Below are 22,458 nucleotides of genomic sequence, written 5' to 3' on the forward strand. Positions count from 1 at the left end.
GTACGTAGCGGGTACGCGGGAGCTCATGGATGTCACGTAGTGGCTCGTACGAGTAACTGTAGGTACTCGAGAAACGCGGTAAACTCATGACGTTTTTTCAACTGTGAAAAATGTCCACGAGTAAAAAAATATTTGCGATTAAAAAAATTGTTACTTTTTACTTGTACGAGCCGCTATGTACATTACACGAGCTCGAATCAGGGGAGAACTCGGGAGAACTCTTGAATTACCTCGTATAGTGGGACAGGCCCTTTACCTTCCTGGCTAAAAGCCCTGCCCCACTGTAAGAGTTCATTCAAATGCTCTCCCGAGTTTAAAAAAAAATCAAACTCGTGGTAAACACGTGGAATGAACGTAGCGGGTACGTCGGAGCTCAGGGATATCTCTTAGCGGCTCGTAATGCTAACGGCAGGTACTCAGGAAACGCGGTAAGCTCGGGAAGACTCGTGAAGATTTTTCAACATGTTGAAAAATGTCCACGAGAGTCCCGAGTACTGACGAGTGGCCATTACCGTAAATCTCCGAGTTCGAACCAGGGCAAACTCGGGAGAACTCTTGAATGAACTCGTACAGTTGGATGGGGCTTTTAGTGCTGACAGCTACTGCTGTACAGGTTAGGAAGAATCAGAAACAATGTTGCCTCTTATATGTGGAAACATTGCCAAAACAAAATGCACATGGAATGTTGAATGAGGATGAAAATCTCGAATCAAAATCCTGCTATGTGTAGGTAAATCTGTGCAAGTAAGCTTCTGTATGCTTAAGCTGCACATATACATTCATCTCTCCTTATCTCACATCCTTTTATCTCATTATTTTCCCTCGCCTCTGTCACTTACTTCACCCAGGTCCGACTCTCGTCAGCAGCGGCCTCTGCAGCCTGTCCGCGTTTTTATTATTTTCTGTTTATGTTTCTATGTAGTTTTTGTTATTTTTTTGTGGGGTGTGTGTTGTGGGGGGGGGGGGTGGGGTGGGAGGGAGGGGATAACTTGTTAAATTCTCCCTCACGGGATACCCACCTTTTCTGTCGGGTCTCCGTTGTTTGGGGGGACGAGGTACAGAGAACTCTGGTGCCGACGACTCACCTCAACCGTCGCGGAGCTGGCCGAACAGGAGCGCTGCTGCGGCCCGAAAGAAGTTCGATGAAGTATACGGCGGCACCAGGACCTCCCTGGATGGACCGCTTTTCAGGGCTCCTCATCTCCTGGCGTTTGGAGATGGCCTGATAAAGCGGCTTGGCGGTGGCCGCGGGACGCGCACGCCGGGGGCTCTAACACCAAGAGTGTTGACCTTGCATTTTGGATGCCGCTGTCTGCCAAGGGGGCTTTGACTTTTCCATCGTGGGGGGGAACTTTAGTGTTTTTGGCCTTCCATCACAGCGATGTGATGGATGTTTATATATGTTGTGTCTTGGGTCTATTTGAAAATTGTTTGGATTCTTTGAATCTTGTAAATAACGTAAACATGGCTTTCTTACTTTGATGGAGGGGTCCAATGACAATTGGTACCTTCAATGTAATGCTTATAACGCTGTAACAGTTCGATATATATTCATGGATATCATCCCTCGTTTGGTAGTTTGTTTTGGATGCTCTGTCTGTAAGTATGTTTTGTAACACTCGTTATATTTGAATTTGGATTTACTTTGATTCATAATGCCTATAGGAGCAGAATTGGGCATAAGATCATAAGCCTTTTGGGCCCCATCGAGTCTGCTCCGCCATGCAATTATTGCTGATCTATTTTTACCTCTCAACCCCTACCTCCTGTCTTCTCCCGTAACCTTTGACGTCCTTACTAATCAAAAACCTATCAATCTCCACTTTAAAAATATTCAGACTTGGCCTCCACAGGTCCCTGTGGCGTTGTATTCCATAGATTCATCACCCTCTGGCTAAAGAAATTCATCCTTTCTGAAAGGTATGTCCTTTTAGTCGGAGGCTGTGCACTCTGGTTCTAGACAGTCCCACTGCCGGATACATCCTCTCAACATCCACTACATCTAGGCCTTTCATTATTTGGTAGTGTTTCAATGAGTTGTCTTCTGGTTTTTTAAATGCTTCATAAACTTTAGATTCCTGCTAATCTTTGCCATATTATATGCCATCTCTTTTGCTATAATGCTGCCCTTGGCACTTGGCTTCCTTTGTCAGCAATAGTTGCTGCATTCTCCCTTTTAGTATGTTTCTTACTATTTGGGGGAAAGCTTCCCATGTCATCCAATTCACTCCAAGAAACTCTTTAGACTTTAGAGGTACAGCGTGGGAACAGGCCCTTCAGCCCATCTAGTCCGCACTGACCAGCGATCGCCCCGCACACTAACACTATCCTACACACTAGAGAGAATTTTACAAATTACCGAAGAAAATTAACCCAGAAACCTGCATGTCTTGGGAGTGTGGGAGGAAGCCGGAGAACCCGGAGAAAACCCACGCGGTCACAGGGAGAACATGCAAACTCCATACTGACAGCACATGTAGTGAGGATCGAACCCGGGTCTCTGGCGCTGTGAGGCAGCAACTCTACCACTGCGCCGCCCATTCTCCTGCCAATGCTATCCACTGTCATTCCAACTAAGGTCCCCTTCCATTCAACTTTAGCCAGCTCCCCCGTCATGCTTCTGTAGTTCCCTTTACTCAACAGTAATACCGATACATTCTGACGGGTTCCTTCACCTTAAGCTTCCTAATCAAATCTGGTTCATTTTCCAACACCAAATCCAGAACTGCCTTTTCCCCAGTAAGCACCACCACAAGCTGCTGTAAAAAACATCATAGCCATTCTATAAATTCCTTCTTTTGGGTTCGCGTACCAACTTGATTTGCCCAGTCTATCTCCATATATTGAAATCCCCCATGCCCACTGTAAAATTGCCTTTCTTTCTTACATGTATTTTCTACCTCCAGCTGTAATTTGTACCCTACATGTTGGCTACTATTCGGAGGCCTGTATATAACTCTCATCGGGGTCTTTTTACTCTTGCAGTTTCTTAGCTATATCTACCGGAATTCTGCATCTTCTGATCCTATGTCATTTCTTGCTAAGGATTGGATTTCATTCCTTGCCAACAGAGGCACCCTACCCCTCTGCCCATTTGATACAATACTGTATGTATCCTTGGATCTATTCCTCTGAGTATACTCTTCCCAATGTCTCCCTGATTCATGATGCCATCTTTACGTTGTTTAACTTCCCCATGTCCATCACTCTCATCCATACAGGACTCAAGAACCCCTGACCTGTCACACAAGCTCAAGGGTTGAGGCTCCTATAACACTGCCTCTTGGAATCCTCTACCTGCCTCACTTGCAGTCACACCCTCTTTCCATGCACCAAATTCAAAGTAGTTATTCTAATTGGTATGACTGCCTTTGGAAACGGGAGCATTACCTGTACGCTAACAAGGTCATGCCCCCGTCCTTGACGTGGTTGAAGCTCAGATTGCAAGTTATCAGTTTTGATCTTGAGTTTCTCGAGCAACCAACACTTGTTGTCGATGTGGTCATGAGGAACGATGTGGTCCACCAGCTCCCACATCATGCAGCTAAAGCACATCATGTGATCCTGCATCCCTACTTTATTTCTTCCTAACAGCTCCTTTTTAAACTTCCCGCTGCTGCTGCTTGGCCTCCGGGCTTGGAGCTGACTTGTTTGCTAACTCACTACCTCTTTCCTCAGCCCTTCTTGCCAAAGCCCCCAGCCAAAGTCTCAGTTCTGCACTTGGCCTCGTCACAGCCTCTCTCCGAAAACGCCCCTCCCAAAACAGCTCACTGCTAAACCTTTTATTGGCTACTGGGTCTCTTCCTCAGCCAATCTAACCCACTATTTTAAATGTGGCATGAATACAATAAAAATAACTGCTCATTCTCTCTCTTCTCCTATCCGATTTGTTGTACTTGTATATGGCTTCATTATACTTGTGTATAATATGATTTTACTGGATAATGTGCATAGAAAACGTTTCACTATCTCAATACTAGTGACAGTAATAAAACCAATATCAATGTGTATATTCATGAAGGTAGTGTAGTGGATGCAGTCCACGTGGACTTCAGTAAGGTATTTGACAAGATCCATCATGGTAGGCTGGCCCACAAAGTTAGAGCCCATTAGGAATGATGCAGAGTTTCAACCCAAAATATTCAATTACACCTTTTGTCTCCACAGATGCCGCTCGACCCACTTAGTTCTTCCAGCATTCTCTTATTGTTTCTTTGACTTGCTTTAACTCTGGTTTTGTGTTGTTCTGAACTAATGTGGGAACTGCAGACCCTTCCACAAATAGCTCAGAAGCCGTTTGAAGGGGGGCGGTGGATAGTTTGTGAGGTGATCCATGTCTTCCACTGTTTAAGCAGAGCTTCCTTGTGTTCCCAGTAAATGCATTGGCTTGAGGAATTGTGGATATCACCTTAATCTAGTTTAGTTTAGTTTAGAGATACAGCCTAAACAGGCCCTTCAGCCCACCATATCCGCACCCATTGATCCCCGCACGTTAACGCTACCCAACACACACTAGGAACAGTTTTAAAATTTATACTAAGCCAATTAACCTACAAACCTGTACGTATTTGGAGTGTAGGAGGAAACCGAAAATCTCGGAGAAAACCCACGCAGGTCACGGGGAGAACGTACAAAGTCCGTACAGACAGCGCCCGTAGTCAGGATCGAACACGAGTCTCCGGTGCTGTAAATGCTGTAAGGCAGCAACTCTACCTCTGCGCCACCGAGCAGCCCTGGTTCCCTCCTCCAGTTCGAGAGATATGCCAGTGATTGTCAATATCACCTTTGGGATTGTTAATTGCTTCTGAACGCCCCTCCTCTATTTTGAGCGATCAGCCAGAGATTTCCAGATATCTGTGCGCTTGTTGCATTTTTCAGGGGGGTGTCGAGCACTTCGTTGAACCTCTTCCCCTGAGAGAGCTTGTAAAATTAATATTGTATTACAGCACGGTCCAGGGGGCGTTGTGCTGTCTGAAGAGTCTAGATAACGCTGTTCTCAAGCATGTTTTGCTGATGTTTTGCAATTCCTTTTTAAAAACTGCTGTTGCATATGCCTCCACAATTCCACATGGCAATGTATTTCAGATTCTTACAACTGGCAATGTATTTCAGATTCTTACAACTGCATGTACATGCTTTTCTGTGCCACTTTTGGTTCTTCTGCCAGTCACCTTCTGGCGATGTTCTCTAAATCTCGCTCCTTGGCCTTGGAATGCTTTTTTCCCTACCTATTCTCTTCATATCGCTATCATTCTTTCTATTGCCATACCCTCATCAATCATCTTCTTCATTCAGGAAAGAACATAAGCAGGGAATTTGGAAGACTAAAAGGGGCCAAAAAATGTCCTTGACAAGTAGGCATCAGCAGAATTCCAAGGCATTTTATGCCAGTATTAATGGAAAGAGGGTAGATAGGGAAAGGGTACTGTCATATGCTGAGAGAATGGAGCAACTGGGCTTGTACACTCTGGAGTTTAGAAGGATGAGGGGGATCTCATATAAGATTGTTAAGGGCTTGGACACACTAGAGGCGGGAAACATGTTCCTGATGTTCGGGGAGTCCAGAACCAGGGATCACACACAGTTTAAGAATAAGGAGTAACCCATTTAGAATGGAGACGAGGAAACACTTTTTCTCACAGAGAGTGGTGAGTGTGGAATTCTCTGCCTCGGAGGGCGGTGGAGGCAGGTTCTCTGGATGCTTTCAAGAAAGAGCTAGATAGGGCTCTTAAGATAATAATCTGGCTTCCTCTTCTTGCCAACAAAGTGGATAACCTCACATTTATCCCAATTATATTGCTTCTACCATGCATCTGCCCATTCACCCAACCTATCCAAGGCACCCTGCACCCACTCAGCATCCTCATTGCAGCTCGCACTGCCACCCAGCTTTGTGTCACCCGCAAACTTGGAGATGCCACATCGTTCCCTCATCTAAATCGTTAATATATATTATAACTAACTGGGGTCCCAGCACCGAGCACTGCGACACCCCATTAGTCACTGCCTGCCATTCTGAAAATGACCCATTAATTCCTACTCTTTGCCTCCTGTCTGCCAACCAGTTCTCTATCCATGTCAATACCCTACCCCCAATACCATGTGCTCTAATTTTGCACACTAATCTCTTGTGTAGGACCTTGTCAAAGGCTTTTTTGAAAGTCCAGATACACCACATCCACTGGCTCTCCCTGTTCCATTCTACTTGTTACATCTTCAAAAAAATCCAGAATATTTGTCAAGCATGATTTCCCCTTCATAAATCCATGCTGACTTTGACCGATCCTGTCACTGCGTTCCAAATGCGCTGCAATAACATCGTTAATAATCGACTCAAACATCTTCCCCACTGTAAGGCTAAGGTCTATAATTCCCCATTTTCTCTCTCCCTCCTTTCTTAAAATGTGGAGATTTCTTAAAATTGGCTGTCCTCCAGTCCACAGGAACTGATCCAGAGTCAAGAGAACATTGGAAAATGATCACCAATGCATCCATGATTTTGAGGGCCACCTCCTTGAGTACTCTGGGATGCAGACCACCAGGCCCTGGGGATGTATCTGCCTTCAGTCCCAACAGTATACCCAATACCATTTCCTGACTAATGTGGATTTCCTTCAGTTCCTCCATCCCACTAGATCCTCAGTCCCCTAGTATTTCTGGGAGATTGTTTGTTTATTCCTTGGTGAAGACAGAACCAAAGTACACATTTAACTGTCCTGCCATTTCCTTGTTTCCCATTATAAATTCACCAGTTTCTGATTGTAAGGGACCTACATCTATCTTCACTAATCTTTCCCATTTTACATATCTAAAGAAGCTTTGTCAGTTTTTATATTCCCCGCAAGCTTTCTTTCATACTCTTTTTCCCCTCTTAATTAACCCCCTTTGTCCTTCTCTCTTGACCTCTACATTTCTCCCAATCTGCTGCTTCCTCTGGCCAATGTGTATGCCCTTTCCTTGGATTTAACATTATCCTTAATTTCCCACGTTACCCACGGTTGAGCCATCTTCCCCATTTTATTTTTTCGTCAGACTTTTTGCCAAGATTGGCATCCTTTTAATCATGGCGTTAAAGACATAAACCAGGTTCATGGTTAATTATTCACAACAATTCTTCAAGATAGTATTTATTGCCATTTGGGAGTGAATGGGCTAATTAGGAATAGCCAGCGCGGCTTTGTACTTGGCAGATCGTGTCTCACTAACTTGATTGAATTTTTTTAAGGAAGTGATCAAGGAGGTTGATGAAGGTAGGGACAGTGGATGCTGTATACATGGGTTTTAATAAGGCTTTTGATGAGGCCCCTCATGGTAGGCTGATCCAGAAGATTAAGATGTACGGGATTGATAATGACATTGTATGGATTGAGATCTGGCTTATTCATAGAAGACAGAGGGATGTGGTGGAAGGTAGCTATCCTGGCTGGAGGGTAGTTCGAATATTATTTATGATTTCAGGGAATGATTAAGTGGAAGGAATTATTACAATTATTCGGAAGAAAACCTGTATTATGATTTTGATATTTTTATGATAAGGTTAATAACTGAACTTTAAACCAACTGTGGTTTGTAAAAGTTAACACCATTAATAACTTTTGTTCACAGTTTCAACCTTTTGATGACTTTTTCGCAAAAGGAGGCACAAATATACTTGCATTTATTTACCAACTGTCTGATCCGCCACCAACAGGTAAAAATGGGGTTGAAACTATATCATTCTAATTGTAAACCTATATATTTAATATGCATAGCATCTTAAACAGAGGAAGCCCAATATACTTCAGGTTGTATGCTTTTGCTGATATTCTGGTGCATGAATATTTGACTTCAATTTTACACGCTCAACCAACTACCATATACAAAATAGTGAAGGGAGAAATACACTGAAAATTCATAACATATTCACTGTTTTTGTTTAAATGGGAGGGATGGTTTATCATATTGCTAAGTGAGAAGCAAAATGTATATTTAATGGATCATAGTCATAGAGTGATACTGTATGGAAACAGGCCCTTCGGCCCAACTTGCCCACACCGGCCAACATGTCCCAGCTACACTTGTCCCACTTGCCTGTGCTTGGTCCATATCCCTCCAAACCTGTCCTATCCATGTACCTGTTGATGTCAGCTGATCATGTTAACTGTTTCTTAAATAGTCCCAGCCTCAACGACCTCCTCTGGCAACTTGTTCCATACACCCACCACCCTTTGTGTGAAAAGGTTTACTCCTTGGATTCCTATTAAATATTTTCCCCATCTTCTTGAATCTATGTCCTCTGGTCCTCAATTCCCCTACTCTGGCAAGAGACTGTGCATCTTCCCGATCTATTCCTCTCGTGATTTTGTACACCTCTATAAGATCACCCCTCATCCTCCTGCGCTCCAAGGAATAGAGACCCAGCCTACTCAACCTCTCCCTGTAGCTCACACCCTCTATTCCTGGCAAAATCCTCGTAAATCGTTTTCTGAACCTTTTCAAGCTTGACAATATCTTTCCTATAACATGGTGCCCAGAACTGAACACAATACTCTAAATGCCGTGAATAAAGTAAAACAAATAATGTGGATTATGGATTGAATGTAATGTTCCTTTAGTAGCTTTTATCTGTAAATTCTAATTACACTGGATTACATTTTGAATGGATACAGGATCTGCTGCTGGCATACAGCTTCTCAAACATGCAGCGTAAAGCTGATTGGTTAAAAAATCCCTTCTACAGATAGACCAATAAATGAGCGACAACATAGAAAATGGAATATAACAGAAAAATGTGTAATCTTCCACTTTGATGAAAAATAATTTTCTTTAAATGTGACATGAATGAAAAGTTGTACCTCTTTGGAGTGTGCGAGGAAACCGAAGATCTCGGAGAAAACCCACGCAGGTCACGGGGAGAACGTAAAACTCCGTACAGACAAACACCTGTAGTCAGGGTCAAATCCGTGTCACGGGCGCTGTAAGGCAGTAGTTACACCGCTATGCCACCGTGCCGCACAACTGTTCTGCAGTTCTGCTCTCTCATACCCCCCCCCCCCCCCCCCCCGCCCCCCCTCATCTTTCACCCCACCAGCGCATCATTCTCTGACATTTCTACCACGGTCAATGAGATCCCACCGAGACACACATTCCTGTTCCCACATCTTTCCACTTTCTGCAGAGGCCATTTAATCCGCAACGGCTTGGTGCACTCATCCCTTCTTTATCCCAGGTACTTTTCCCTGTAGCAACTTTCCGTACACCCACTCACAGCACCGCATGTTATGCTTTGGTAGCTTACAACCCAACGGTATGAACATTTAATTCTCTAACTTTAAGTAATACAGGTGCACCATAGAAACCATCCTTTCTGGTGGATGATCGAGTATCCACTCGATACTCCATCAACACAGATGCACCTCAAAGCTGCGTCCTTAGCCCTCTGCTCTACTCTCTTTATACACATGACTATGTAGCTAAATATAGTTCCTGTGCCATCAATAAAGTTGCCAATGACACAACTGTTTATGGATAAATGATGGATAATGATGGGTACAGGAGACAGGTAGAACATCCGGCAGAGTGTGCTGTAACCAGTTCCTGCTCAACATCAACAAGACCAAGAAAGCAATTGTTGATTTCAGAGAGAGGATGTCGGGAGACAATGAGCCAGTGTATTGGTGGGTCAGTGGTGGTTGTAGTTGGCAGCTTCAAATTCTTAGGTGCGAACATCTTAAATGACCTTTCGTGGTCCCAGCACTTATGGACATCATGTTGCCTGACGCTAATTAGTCCATTGTCTTCCGATTGCAAGTGAAACCTATCCCTAAGATTCCTCCCCAATAGCTTTCCTTCCACTGAGGTGAAACACACTGGCCTAGAGTTTTCTGAATTATCCAGTTTGATATCGGTGTTGGTTTATCATTGTCATGCACAATGTTTCGCATGCGATCCCGGCAAATCATATGAGTATAATCAAACTGTACAGTAGAATAGCAGTGCAAAATGAGAAATAAAACTGCTGAATATATATAGTGTGCAAAGTGGAAGGGATATATGGGGACATCCTTCACTAATGAGAGGCCATTCAATAGTCTGGTAATAGTGGTGAAGAAGCTGTTCTTAAAGCTGGATTTCAAACTTTATCTTCTACCCAAGGGGAGAGAGGATGAGGGAATGATTGGGTTCTAGATGATGGTTGGCTGCTTTCCCAAAGTAGCGTGAGGCATAGATGAAATCAACGGAAGTTGGTTTGCTTGATGGGCTATTTTCTTGCTTAAAGGCACAAGATTGGCTATTCTTCAATTCTTCAGAACCTTGCCTGCGGCTACAAGCAGTACACATATCTTCATGAAAGACCCCTACAATCTCCTCTCTTGTCTATCTCGCGAACCTGGAATAGATCCCATCAGTGCCTTTGGACTTGCTACTCTAATGCTCTTCAAGAGATGTAACACCATCGCCCTTTAGATCTTAAAATTGCATTATAGTGTACTCCACACTGATTTCATTAGATGCTCAGCACTTTGGTGAAAGTGAACTGCTTGGATGTGGATTACATCCTTATCCAAAGAGTTGTGAATGCTACTGAACATCGTGAGATCATCTGTGAACATTCCTAATTCTGACATGATTGAAGGAACATTATTGATGAAGCAGCTGAAAATACCTGGGCCTAGAATGCTGTGCTGAGGAATTCCTGCTGACATGTTTAGTGGGCAAGATGATTCACCTCCAACCACCACAGTCATGTTTTGTGGTTAATGTGATTCCAACCAGCGGGGTTGGGGTGAAAGGGGCGGCTTTGGTGTGGTTCCCTCTAATCCCACTGAATTCAGGTTACCTAATGTCATACTTGATCAAGTGATGTCATGATGTTAGGGAAAGTTACTCTCACTTCAACTCTGAACTTCAGATCTTTTGCCCATGTTTGGACCATGTGATGCGGTCGGTAGCTGGTGGATCACAAAAATGAGTGAACTTTCATTTGGTATCGGAGTATGATGAGTTGGAGATGTAAACATTTGCTTAAGAAAGATGTGTGGCTTTGGAAGTGAACTTTGCTCAACATCTTATTGAAGATGAGACGTGGAAATGACCGAGGGTGAGGTGAATAAAGTAAAAAGAAAGAGAAGGTGATCCTGCAGAGAGAAGAGCAGAACCTCAGGGTTGCCAAGCCCACAAGAGAAGTGGGAGTGGATGCAATAGTAATTGAAAATCAAATCTCTCTTATTGATCTATTAACCAGATGACTCTCTAAACATAAAAATTACCTGGCATTATCCTGCAGAAATGTTCCGTATGTCCTATCCATCTCTCCCTATCCAAATTCTGTCTGCTTCTCCGTGGATAGTCACCTTGTCGTGGTGGAGAAGCTTGTGTGGTCCTGAGATCCCGAGAGCGATGCCGTCTGGAGCGATGCTCCTGGTAGGGCCACCCATGGTGGTAAGGTCGAGGGGGAGATATCTGACAAAGAACAATCCAACCAAGACCTCAACGGTGGAACAGGCGGAGGACGATGGCTGACTTTAGTGGAGCATCACAACGGCTGGGAAGGCGGATGAAGGCTTCAGCGGAAAAGGGTCCCCGGTCGTCTTGGATTCCATGCCACTGGATTCTGACCCAGATCTGTCAGGGACCATGCGATGGCTGTCTGTGCACCAGTCTCCCAACATTAAACAAAGTTACGCACAGGCGTCCTCCATGAGAGGACAGCCATACCCGTTTCTAGTGAATGCCAATGATTATGACATTCTGTCTCCTGGCCTTTTCTCATTTTCCTAGTCTTCCCTCTGTAATATTAATATTCCTGTACCACTGTTGACTCATGACCTGATTGAATTGATGTGTTGTTGGCTGAATCTGTCAAACTTGCCTCCACAGGTTTTTATTCAATCACTTAATTAGATGGTGTAAAATGTATACAAAGGGAGCATATTTACTTGTAGTTTACAGTATCATTTTTTCCATTACATATGTTAAGTTACTTGTTAGGAAGTATTAATCACGTTCCACTGCTTTCCTTGCATTTTCTGTGGATGCAGTTCACGGAGAACCTGCAAATTTTACGATACGGTATGATAGAACTTTATATATCCCAGGAGGGAAATTGATCTGCCAACAGTCTTAAAACACAAAATACACAAAACGTAAAATACATGAAACATGAAATTAAAGTGACACGTGGAAAGGCTTGAGGGATGTGCAAAGATTGGAGAGGGGGGGGGGGGGGGGGGGGGGGGGGGGGGGAGGGGGAGGAGTCAGTCTCAGTCTCAGTCTACCACACGATGGAAAGGGGAGAAGTTGTACAGTTTGATAGCCACAGGGATGAAGGATCTCCTGTGGCGTTCTGTGCTGCATCTTGCTGGAACCAGTCTGTTGCTGAAGGTGCTCCTCAAGTTGACCAGTGTGTCATGGAGGGGATGAGCTGTATTGTCCAGGATGCTCCATAGTTTGAGGAGCATCCTCCTCTCCAAGACCAACCTCCCATAAATCCAACTCCACCCCCAGGATGGGGCCAGCCTTCCTGATGAGTTTGTTGATTCTATTGGCATCTGCAGCCTTTGCCCTGCTGCCCCAGCACACGGCAGTGAAGAAGATGGCACTGGCCACCACCGATTGGTAGAACATCTGCAGCATCTTACTGCAGATGTTGAAGGAGCGGAGCCTTCTCAAACAGTACAGCCGGCTCTGTCCCTTCTTGTACAGGGCCTCAGCGTTCCTGGACCAGTCCAGTTTACTGTCCAGGTACACTCCAAGGTATTTGTACTCCCTCCCATTTAACATTTTGTCCACTCCCTTATTTCCTTTCCCCAATTCCATTATTTTTAATGGTATAATCCAGGATCTTGAATTTCTTTCCAATATCAATACTTTCCAGCATTAGCACGTAAACATTGTTCAAGTTCTCTGGATAGGCTGATATTTTGTTATTCCTTTTCAGTATTAATGATCAAATCATTAAATATTTGACAAACATTATGTCATACACCTTTCATGATGACCAGTTGGAATTAAAATGATTGTTTTTGGGAGTGGTTAGCAGAAATAGGCCCTTTGGCCCACCGAGCCCGCGCCGCCCAGCACATTACACCATCCTACACACACTAGGGACAAGTTACACATACACCAATATACACATATGATCTGTACGTCATATGGGATGTGCATCATGTTTTCAGAATGCCTTTGATTTTTCTGATTTTATTCCCACGGGAGAATTCCTACAAAGTGGAAAAGGGGGCCGTAATGCAGTGCCCTGTATAGTGTCTGGCTTTCCTGGCCTATTCCAAAGATGCATGCACTTGAAACAAAATACATTTTAGCATTGAATTATACCACAATGGCAGTATTTCTGTCCTAAGGTGTTCTGAAAGGGCAGGGAAGGGGAAGTAGAAATGGCTCCCACATGTATTTAAACGAATGTATGAATTGTATGTAGGCCTAAAAATACAATCCTGAACATTTTGTTAAGTGTAGAATGCTGCAGTGTTAGCTACAAATGTTCGGTTCCATTGAAATCAAATGGAATGTATTTCTGAGGAAGAACACAGTGTTCTGCAAATATTATAACTGTTCTAATCAAGGTTGATCATGAAGGATGATCGCTATTTCTGTATGTTTCGAAGTGCGAGTATGGTATGTTTAGTTTAGTTTAGTTTAAAGATACAGCGCGGAAACAGGTCCTTCGGATCGCCGAGACCCTGTCGGCCTGCAATCACCGCACACTATCCTACACACAACAGGGGCAATTTACAATTATACCAAGCCAATTAACCTACATGCCTGTATGTCTTTGGAGTGTGGGAAGAAACCGGATATCCCGGTGAAAACCCACGCAGATCACGGGGAGAACATACAAATTCCGTACGAACAGGACCCGTGGTTAGGATGGAACCCGGGTCTCTGGCGCTGTGCGGCAGCAACTCTACCGCTGCGCCACCGTGTAACCTACAGTTGACTAATGCTTTGATTAATTATATTTAGAATGTGGACGAATTATTGCTGGAATTAGTAAAGGAAGTAAAATGAAGAGATTATACCTGACCAAATTATTCAGTTCTCGCCTTGACAACCTGTGTTTATTCTTTGTGCGGCACAACATGGATATTCTTATCACAGCAAGAAATGTTTGTGAGGTATGTACTTTATTTTGCATTCAATCATTATATTAGAGATAAAGTTACCGAGGTACAGTATGGAAATAAGTCCTTTGATCCAGTCTTGACCATTCATATGAAACCTGCATTAATCCCATTTTTGTTCTCCCACATTCTCATGAACTTCTCTCAAATCCTATCGCCTGCCTACACACCAAAGGTAATGTACTGTAGTCAATTAGCCGAGCAACTACGACGTAATTGTGGTGTGAGTGGAAACCAATACCTTGAGGAAATTCACATGGTCATGAGAGAATGTGTAAACCTTGAGGAGTATAAGGGATGTACCAAGGCTTGGATAGAGTGGATATTTCCACTACTGGGGGAGTCTACAACTAGAGGTCATAGCCTCAGAATTAAAGGGCGTTCTTTTAGGAAGGAGATGAGGAGAAATGTCTTTAATCAGAGGGTGGTGAATCTGTGGAATTCTGCCACAGAAGGCTGTTGAGGCCAAGTCAGTGGATATTTTTAAGGCAGCGATAGATAGATTCTTGATTAGTACAGGTGTCGGGTTATTTGGAGAAGGCAAGAGAATGGGGTTAGGAGGGAGAGATAGATCAGCCATGATTGAATGGCGGAGTAGACTTGATGGGCCGAATTACCTAATTCAACTCCTATCACTTATGACCTTATGAACTCCACATAGGTCAGAATTGAGCCCAGTCTCAGGTGCTGTGTGGTAGTGTTCTACTAATTACACTGCTGTTCCAATATATTTAGAGCTATTCCATTTTAAAGGCTGTTGCAAAATAACTATTTAATCTGCCATTTCATTTTCCACAATAAAAACAAAACAACACAGCATTGGTGAAAACTGAGTAAATGTTTCAGGTTAATGACCATATGTCAGTTTTCCATTATTAGTTCTCAAACTCATATTATGTAGGACAAACATTCACTTTAATAACTTTTTTAAATATCTGAAGTTGTCATATCAAAATCCAGTTTTCCTTCTTTATTAAACATTTAATTATTTGTTTTTTTAACTGTTTTTTTAATCATGTTTCTCTGGGTGTCTAAATTTTTAGCTAATTAAGTTATTACATTGGATGGGTTGCTTTCCAAATCTCATTGTACCCCTGTGCAATGACAATAAAGATATATTATTATGATGATGATGATGATGATGATGATGATGATTATTATTATTATTATTATTATTTTCTATACAATCACAATAATACTTTATTAGCCAAGTATGTTTTGCAACATACAAGGAATTTTATTTGCCAAGTCAGTCATACAAATAAAAAACAACTGAACGCAAAACACATTTTAACATGAACATCCATCACAGAGACTCCTCCACATTCCTCACTGTGATGGAAGGCGAAAAAAAGTTCAAGCTCTTCCCTTTGTTCTCCCGTGGTCGGGGTCTTCGAGCCCTCCGTTGACGGGGTGATCTTGACTCCCATAGCCAGCGACATTTTGGGCCCTCCGATTCGAGGCGATCAGTTCCTGCATCGGGGGAGGGGGCGGGGATGTCAGCTCCCCCGCGCTGATCGATCGAACCCCGCGTCGTGGCTGGTCGAACCTTCCGCGACGTTGGAGATCCCGACATCCTCGGCCTCTCCCAAGACTGCGAGCTCCCGATGTAAATTCCGCAGGCCGCGGTTGGAGCAATTCCAGGCAAGGGATGTAAGTCCATGCCCCACGGTGGGGCCCAATGTCAGATCGAGGAGGCCTCCAGTTCTATGGATGGTAGGCCGCGGAACAACCGGAGAATGCGATCTGAAAATTAATCACATCTCCGGCAAGGTAAGAAACTGAAAAAAAAGTTTACCCTTCCTCCTCCCCCACAGAAAAAAAACTGGAGAACATTTACACGAACTCTTAACACACACTAAAAATTATAAAAAAGACGATAAAACTAACAGACAGTTGGCGGGGCTGCCAATCGTGCGGCGCCCCTGATGGTAAAATATTCTGACCTGCCCCATCCCTTGGCTGCATTTGTATATTTTTTCTTTATAATCTTGCTAAGTATGGTTTATAATTTTCTGTTCAATTATCGATGATGAATCTTCTTCATGGACCCCAGAGCTCTGTGTGCAGTAGAGTTTTATGTATTCATAGTTGCAGAACATGGAAATTAATTATTTGGCATAACCTGTCCATGCTGACTACCATACCTATCAAAGCTAATCCTGTTTTCTTATGTTTGGCCTATATCCCTCTAAACCATTCCCATCTAGTTACTAGTCCAAATGTTCTATAAGCACCTGGAGTATTGTGTGCAGTTTTGGTCCCCTAATTTGAGGAAGGACATTCTTGCTATTGAGGGAGTGCAGCGTAGGTTCACGAGGTTAATTCCCGGGATGGCGGAACTGTCATATGCTGAGAGAATGGAGCGGCTGGGCTTATACACTCTGGAGTTTAGAAGGATGAGAGGGTATCTCATTGAAACATATATTGTTAAGAGCTTGGACACACTAGAGGCAGGAAACATGTTCCCGATGTTGGGGGTGTCCAGAACCAGGGGCCACAGTTTAAGAATAAGGAGTAAGTCATTTAGAACAGAGACGAGGAAACACTTTTTCTCACAGAGAGTGGTGGAATTCTCTGCCTCAGAGGGTGGTGGAGGCAGGTTCTCTGGATGCTTTCAACTGAGAGCTGGATAGGGCGCTTAAAGATAACGGAGTCAGGAGATATGGGAAGAAGGCAGGAACGGGGGGGTACTTATTGGGGATGATCAGCCATGATCACATTGAATGGCGGTGCTGGCTCGAAGGGCCGAATGGCCTGTCTATTGTCTATTGTCTAACATTGGAATTATACACGCCTCTACCACCTCCTCCAGCAGCCAATCTGTATGAAAAATATGCCCGTCAGATCCCTTTTAAATCTTTCCCCTCTTATCTGACGCAATGCCCTTTAGTTTTGGACTTCCTTTCCCTAGAAAAGAAGACCATGAGCATCAAACCTATCTAAGGCCCTCAAGATGCCAGTGTTTTAATCAAGTATATTTTCTTTTACTTCTGTATGCTGCCAGAAATAAGATACTAATTAAGATAATGCTGGTTATGCTCTGCTTTTTTCTGGTTATTTTAAGAATAACTGAGTCACAGACATTCTTCCTTGTAGGAGGTGCAATTTGGTGTCTTCGATTGTTCTGATGGAATACTTACAGGTGCTACAAATATGTTAGAAAACATTTTTTTCCCTGCTATTTGTGCATCTGAAAACTGGGGATCACTTAGCCAGTCGAATAACGGGGACAGAGGAAAGAAAACTTTCAAAGAGATTATTCGCAGATATCTCACATTCTTAAAGGGTAAGACATTTTAAAAGTTAAATCATTGTGAGAATTAGAGGTTAAAACTTTCATTTGAAGTCTGTGTTCTTAAACTATCTCACAAAACGTACTGCTAAAATAATTGTATAATAGTATCACCATACAACACAGTGAAGAAAACCCAGAGGTGAGTTAGGTTTGTGAAAGTATAATTCCATTAAAGAAGGCCAATCTGTCCAACCTGTCCTTGTAGATAATACCCCCCCCCCCCCCTAGTCCAGACATCATTGTGGTAAATCTCCTCGGAACCCTTTCCAAAACCTCCGCATCTTTTCTGTATTGGGGTGACCAGAATTGCACGCAGTACTCCAAAACCCACATCTTGGCTTGCTGACCCTTATACTCAAGGCCCTGACAATGAAGGTAAGCGTATTGTGTGCCTTCTTAACCATTCTGTCGCTACTCAGGGAGTTATGGATTTGGATGGCAAGACCCCTCTGTATAGCAGTGCGATTAAGGGTCTTGCCATTAATTTTATATTTTTCCATTGCATTCGACCTTTCAAAGTGCAACACCGCACACTTGCCCGGACTCCAACTGCCATTTCTCCGCCCATTTCTGTAGCTGATCTACATCCTGCCGTATGCTTTGACAACCCTCCTCATTGTTCATGACCCTGGAAATCTTGGTGTCATCTGAAACTTACTAACCCATCCCATTTACATTTACATTCAAGTCATTATCTCAAACAACGAAGGTCCCAGCACAGATCCCTGCAGATTTGCACTGGTCGCGGACCTCCAGCCCCAATTTGCCCTTCCATCACTACCTCTCTTTTCTATCAGTAAGCCAGTTATGAAACGATACAACCCAGTCACTGTTAATCCAATGCATCTTAATCTTCTGGATAATTTCCCAGGCACAGACGTGCTGACAATCATTCATCAGTCCTTGCCAGTCCAAAGGCGTTCGAAACGCTTGCCCTCATCTGTCAGAGATTGGGACATCATGTTGCAACAGTGCAAGTCATTAGTGATATCATAATTGTATGCAGTTATGGTTGCCCAGCTATAAAAAGGACGTCAAAAGGGTGTAAAGGGTGCATAAAAGATTAATGATGTTTGCAGGATTGGAGGGATTTGGTTATAAGATCACGTTATAAGGAAAGGCTGGTTAGACTGGGACACAGCATTAATCATCTTCCACTCTTCTGGTATCCCACCAATAGCAAACATCTCTGCCAGAGCCCCTTATTCCTTGCTTTCCACTACGTCCTAAGGTCAACTTGTTCACGTCCCGGATTTATCCTGCTCCATATGCCTCGACTGTAAATACCTCAGCTTGCATAATATCAATATATTTCATGTCATCACTCTTCACTTCCCTGAATTCTGTAACTTCCACAAGCTTCTCCACAGTAAATACAAATGCGAAGTATTCACAGAAGACCTCACCCATCTTCTGTAGCTATACACACAGATGACCACAGATATACTTAAGGTGAACCTACTCTGTCCATGGTTATCCTTTTGCTATTAGTATAGTGTCGTAATCATAGAGTGATACAGTGTGGAAACAGGCCCTTCGGCCCAACTTGCCCACACCGCCCAACATGTCCCAGTTTCACTAGTTCCACTTGACCGCATTTGGTCCATATCCCTCCAAACCTGACCTATCCATGTACCTGTCTAACTGTTTCTTAAACGATGGGATAGTCCCAACCTCAACTACCTTCTCTGGCAGCTTGTTCCATACACCCCTCAGATTCTTCTTAAATCTTTTCCCCTTCACCTTAATCCTATGTCCTCATGTCCTCGATTCCCCAACACTGGCCAAGAGACTGCATCTACCCGATCTATTCCTCTCATGATTTTATACACCTTTATAAGGTCACCTCTCATCATCCTCCATTCAAGGAACAGAGTCCCAGTCTACTCAACCTCGCCCTATAGCTCACACCTTGTTACCTTGTTGTTCTGGCACCATCCTGGTAAAGTCCTCGTATTCTTACACAGTCTCTTGGGTTTCTCCTTTATCTCATCTGCCAAAAATATTTCTAGTCTCTTTTTTGCCCTCCTGATTTCCTCCATAAGTGTATTCTTACAACCTTACACTCTTTAGGGGACTTGCTTGATCCCAGCTGTTTGCACCTATATAATCAGAAGGTAGTGAATCTGTGGAATTATTTGCCACTGAAGGCAATGGAGGCCAAGTCAGTGGACATTTTTAAGGCAGAGATATATAGATTCTTGATTATTACATGTGAGTGAGGTCATGGGGAGAGGGTAGGAGAATGGGTTCGGAGAGATAGACCAGCAATGATTAAAATGGCAGAGTAGACGATGGGCCAAATGGTCTAATTCTACCCCTATCACTTGATCTTATGAGCTTATGATCTTATGTATCTGCCTACATTTTCCTGAGCAGCCAGGACTCCCTAATCCTGCTAACCTTATTCTTCTAACAGGAACCTGTTGACCCTAAAGTCTTCCTGCCTTACTTTTAAAAACCCTCCCAGTTCCCAGATATCCCTTGTGCTACTAATAGTATCTTCCAGTCCTTTTGAAAGTTCCTGTCTAATGGCATCAAAATTAACCTTGCCTCAATTTAGGACTTTAACTTGCAGAACCAACACTATCTGCTTTCCATACTTATTTTAAAACAAATACGATTATGAATCTTGTTTCCAAAGTGCTCTTCCATTGACACTGTAAGGGCCTGTCCCACTGTACGAGCTAATTCAAGAGTTCTCCCGAGATTCCCCTGATTCGAACTTGGAGAATTCTATTGCTTAGCATGACCTTGTAATAGCCGCTCGTAGGTACTCGGGGCTCTCGTGGACATTTTTCTTCACGAATCTTCACAAAAATCTTCACGAGTCTTCACGAGCTTACCGCGTTTCCCGGTTACCTGCCGTTAGCGTTACGAGCAGCTAAGAGACATCCCGAGCTCCAACGTACCCGCTACGTGCATTGTACGTGCTTACCATGAGTGTGATTTTTTTTTTAAATTCGGGAGAGCTCTTGAATTACCTCGTACAGTGGGACAGGCCCTTAAGGCAGTTGCCCAACCTAATTTCCCAAGAAGAGGTCAAATGTTACCCCTGCTCTTGTACGGTACATGTTGCTTAAGAAAACTTTCCTGGAAACACTTAGCAAACCTGGCTCCATCTAATCCACTAGCACTGTGGCAGTCCCAGTCAATATTAGCAAGATTGAAATCACCTACTATTGCAACCTTATTATTTTATTCCTATAGCTATTCATAATTCCCTGCATATTTCCTCTCTAAATCCTGTTGACAAGTGAGGGATCTTTAGTACATTCTCATCACCCCTTTATTCCTAAATTCCTATATTGTCTCACTGGACACACCCCCAAGAATATCCACTCAAAGTAACGCCATCATATTCTCTCTAATCGAAAATGCAACTCCCCCTCCTCCCTCACCTCGATGTCTATCACCAATGCAGCATATATACCTCAGCACATTGAGCTGCTAGATCAGTGGTTCCCAACGTGGGGTGTACGCCCCACAGGGGGGCAATTTGATTTTTAAGGGGGGCAATTGAGCACGACTGAGGAGGTCTGGGACCAAATTTTCGATTTTTTTTTTTTTGGATTTTCCATCAGGTAAACATATGTAGTTTATGTTTCAGATGTTATTTTGAGTAAATAATTTTTTGAGGGTAAAAAAGGTCTTTATTTTGTAGTTATTACATAATCACCGCGCCATCGCTCTTCATGCACGTCGCACGAAGCGCGCGAGGCCATGTTCTTTTGAAGCTTGTTTAAACCAAGGTATTGGCGTTTTTAGCTTCTTCAGCTGAAACGGAGTTCACTTTTTAAATGATAAGAATTATATATCACCACATGGGGGGGGGGGGGGGGGGGGCATCAGGATTTTAGAGGTGATTAGGTGGGGCATGGCCAAAAAAAGGTTGGGAACCACTGTGCTAGACCTACTCATCCCTCATGTTGTTCTCAATAGATTTGTTTTCCCTGTAGAAGCCATGGGACAGATATTGTAGACAGCTTAAAGTTGACATGCAAGGTCATGCTAAGCAATAGAATTCTTTCTTGCGGGATGCCATAGATCAAATGAATCCCTCTTCTTGTGGATTATAGAGAATTCATTCCTGTGTTTGGAGCTCGATTTAATCACAAATGAGTGAATCTTATCAATGGTAATAAGTAGTTTGATATGTTATTATATGAGATACCTTTATTCGTTTTCGTGGATGCTATTTTCTTCAGGTGCAAAAACAAGCCTTGAAAAAGCTGTAGTACTGAAGAGTGAAAAAATCGATCTTGCAAAGCTGCGCTCTTTTGAACAAATAAGGGCAGCAGCATCAAGTCCGGAAATGGTTTCACAGCTTGAAAATGTACTTTTAACATGGCACAATCAACTGGAATTGGTTTGTATGCTTTGAAGATTTAACCCTTAATGACTGTTAGCAAGTTGCTTTAACATTGTAATATTGGAAATCGGTATTTTATTCCACTTTTCACCTCAAATGTGTGTGTTGAAAGTAAAATTATTTCATTGCTGTTTGCAAACGATTGAGCCTTTAGTAAGTAATGTTTTCTTCGGGCTTTGTACTCTCCCTGTAAGTTGTGGGCCAGATAAAAGTGTACACTGCTTAAAAGGTGCCATGCAAGGATCTTTAGCAATGCAATTCTTTTATACGTGATGCAAATGGACATTGGGCATGCGGATCAGGCCTTGAAGACTGTCAGCACAAAAGCTTTATATTTGCCATTATTGCAGAGCAGCAGAAATAGTGGTTAAGATCTAGAATACAGTGCATTCAGAAAGTATTCACACCCCTTCACCTTTTCCACATTTTGTTACGTTACAGCCTTATTTTAAAATGGATTAAATTCATTTTTTTTATCACCAATCTACACACAATATCCCCGAATGAAGAAGCGAAAACAGGTGCTTAGAAATGTTCCCAAATTAAAAAGAAATAACTGAAATATCATATTTACATAAGTATTCAGACCCTTTGCAATGACACTCAAAATTGACCTTAGGTTCATCCTGTTTCCATTGCTTATCCTTGAGATGTTTCTACAACTTGAT

At 43.0% G+C, this 22,458-nt stretch overlaps 1 protein-coding gene across 1 annotated transcript in view; it reads left to right on the plus strand.

Moving 5' to 3' along the window:
- Positions 1–4,672: 4,672 nt before the first annotated feature.
- Positions 4,673–22,458, plus strand: part of LOC129697689 (dynein axonemal heavy chain 8-like) — a 474,747-nt gene continuing 456,961 nt past the window's right edge. The window contains exons 1-4 of the mRNA XM_055636398.1: positions 4,673–7,690; positions 13,963–14,114; positions 17,220–17,409; positions 21,627–21,787. Coding sequence (XP_055492373.1) covers positions 14,004–14,114; positions 17,220–17,409; positions 21,627–21,787 — 462 coding nt within the window. The 5' untranslated portion in view covers positions 4,673–7,690; positions 13,963–14,003. The remainder of the gene's footprint in view (positions 7,691–13,962; positions 14,115–17,219; positions 17,410–21,626; positions 21,788–22,458) is intronic.

The sequence above is a fragment of the Leucoraja erinacea genome, chromosome 5 (assembly GCF_028641065.1).
Source record: "Leucoraja erinacea ecotype New England chromosome 5, Leri_hhj_1, whole genome shotgun sequence".
Taxonomy (NCBI): Eukaryota; Metazoa; Chordata; class Chondrichthyes; order Rajiformes; family Rajidae; genus Leucoraja; species Leucoraja erinaceus.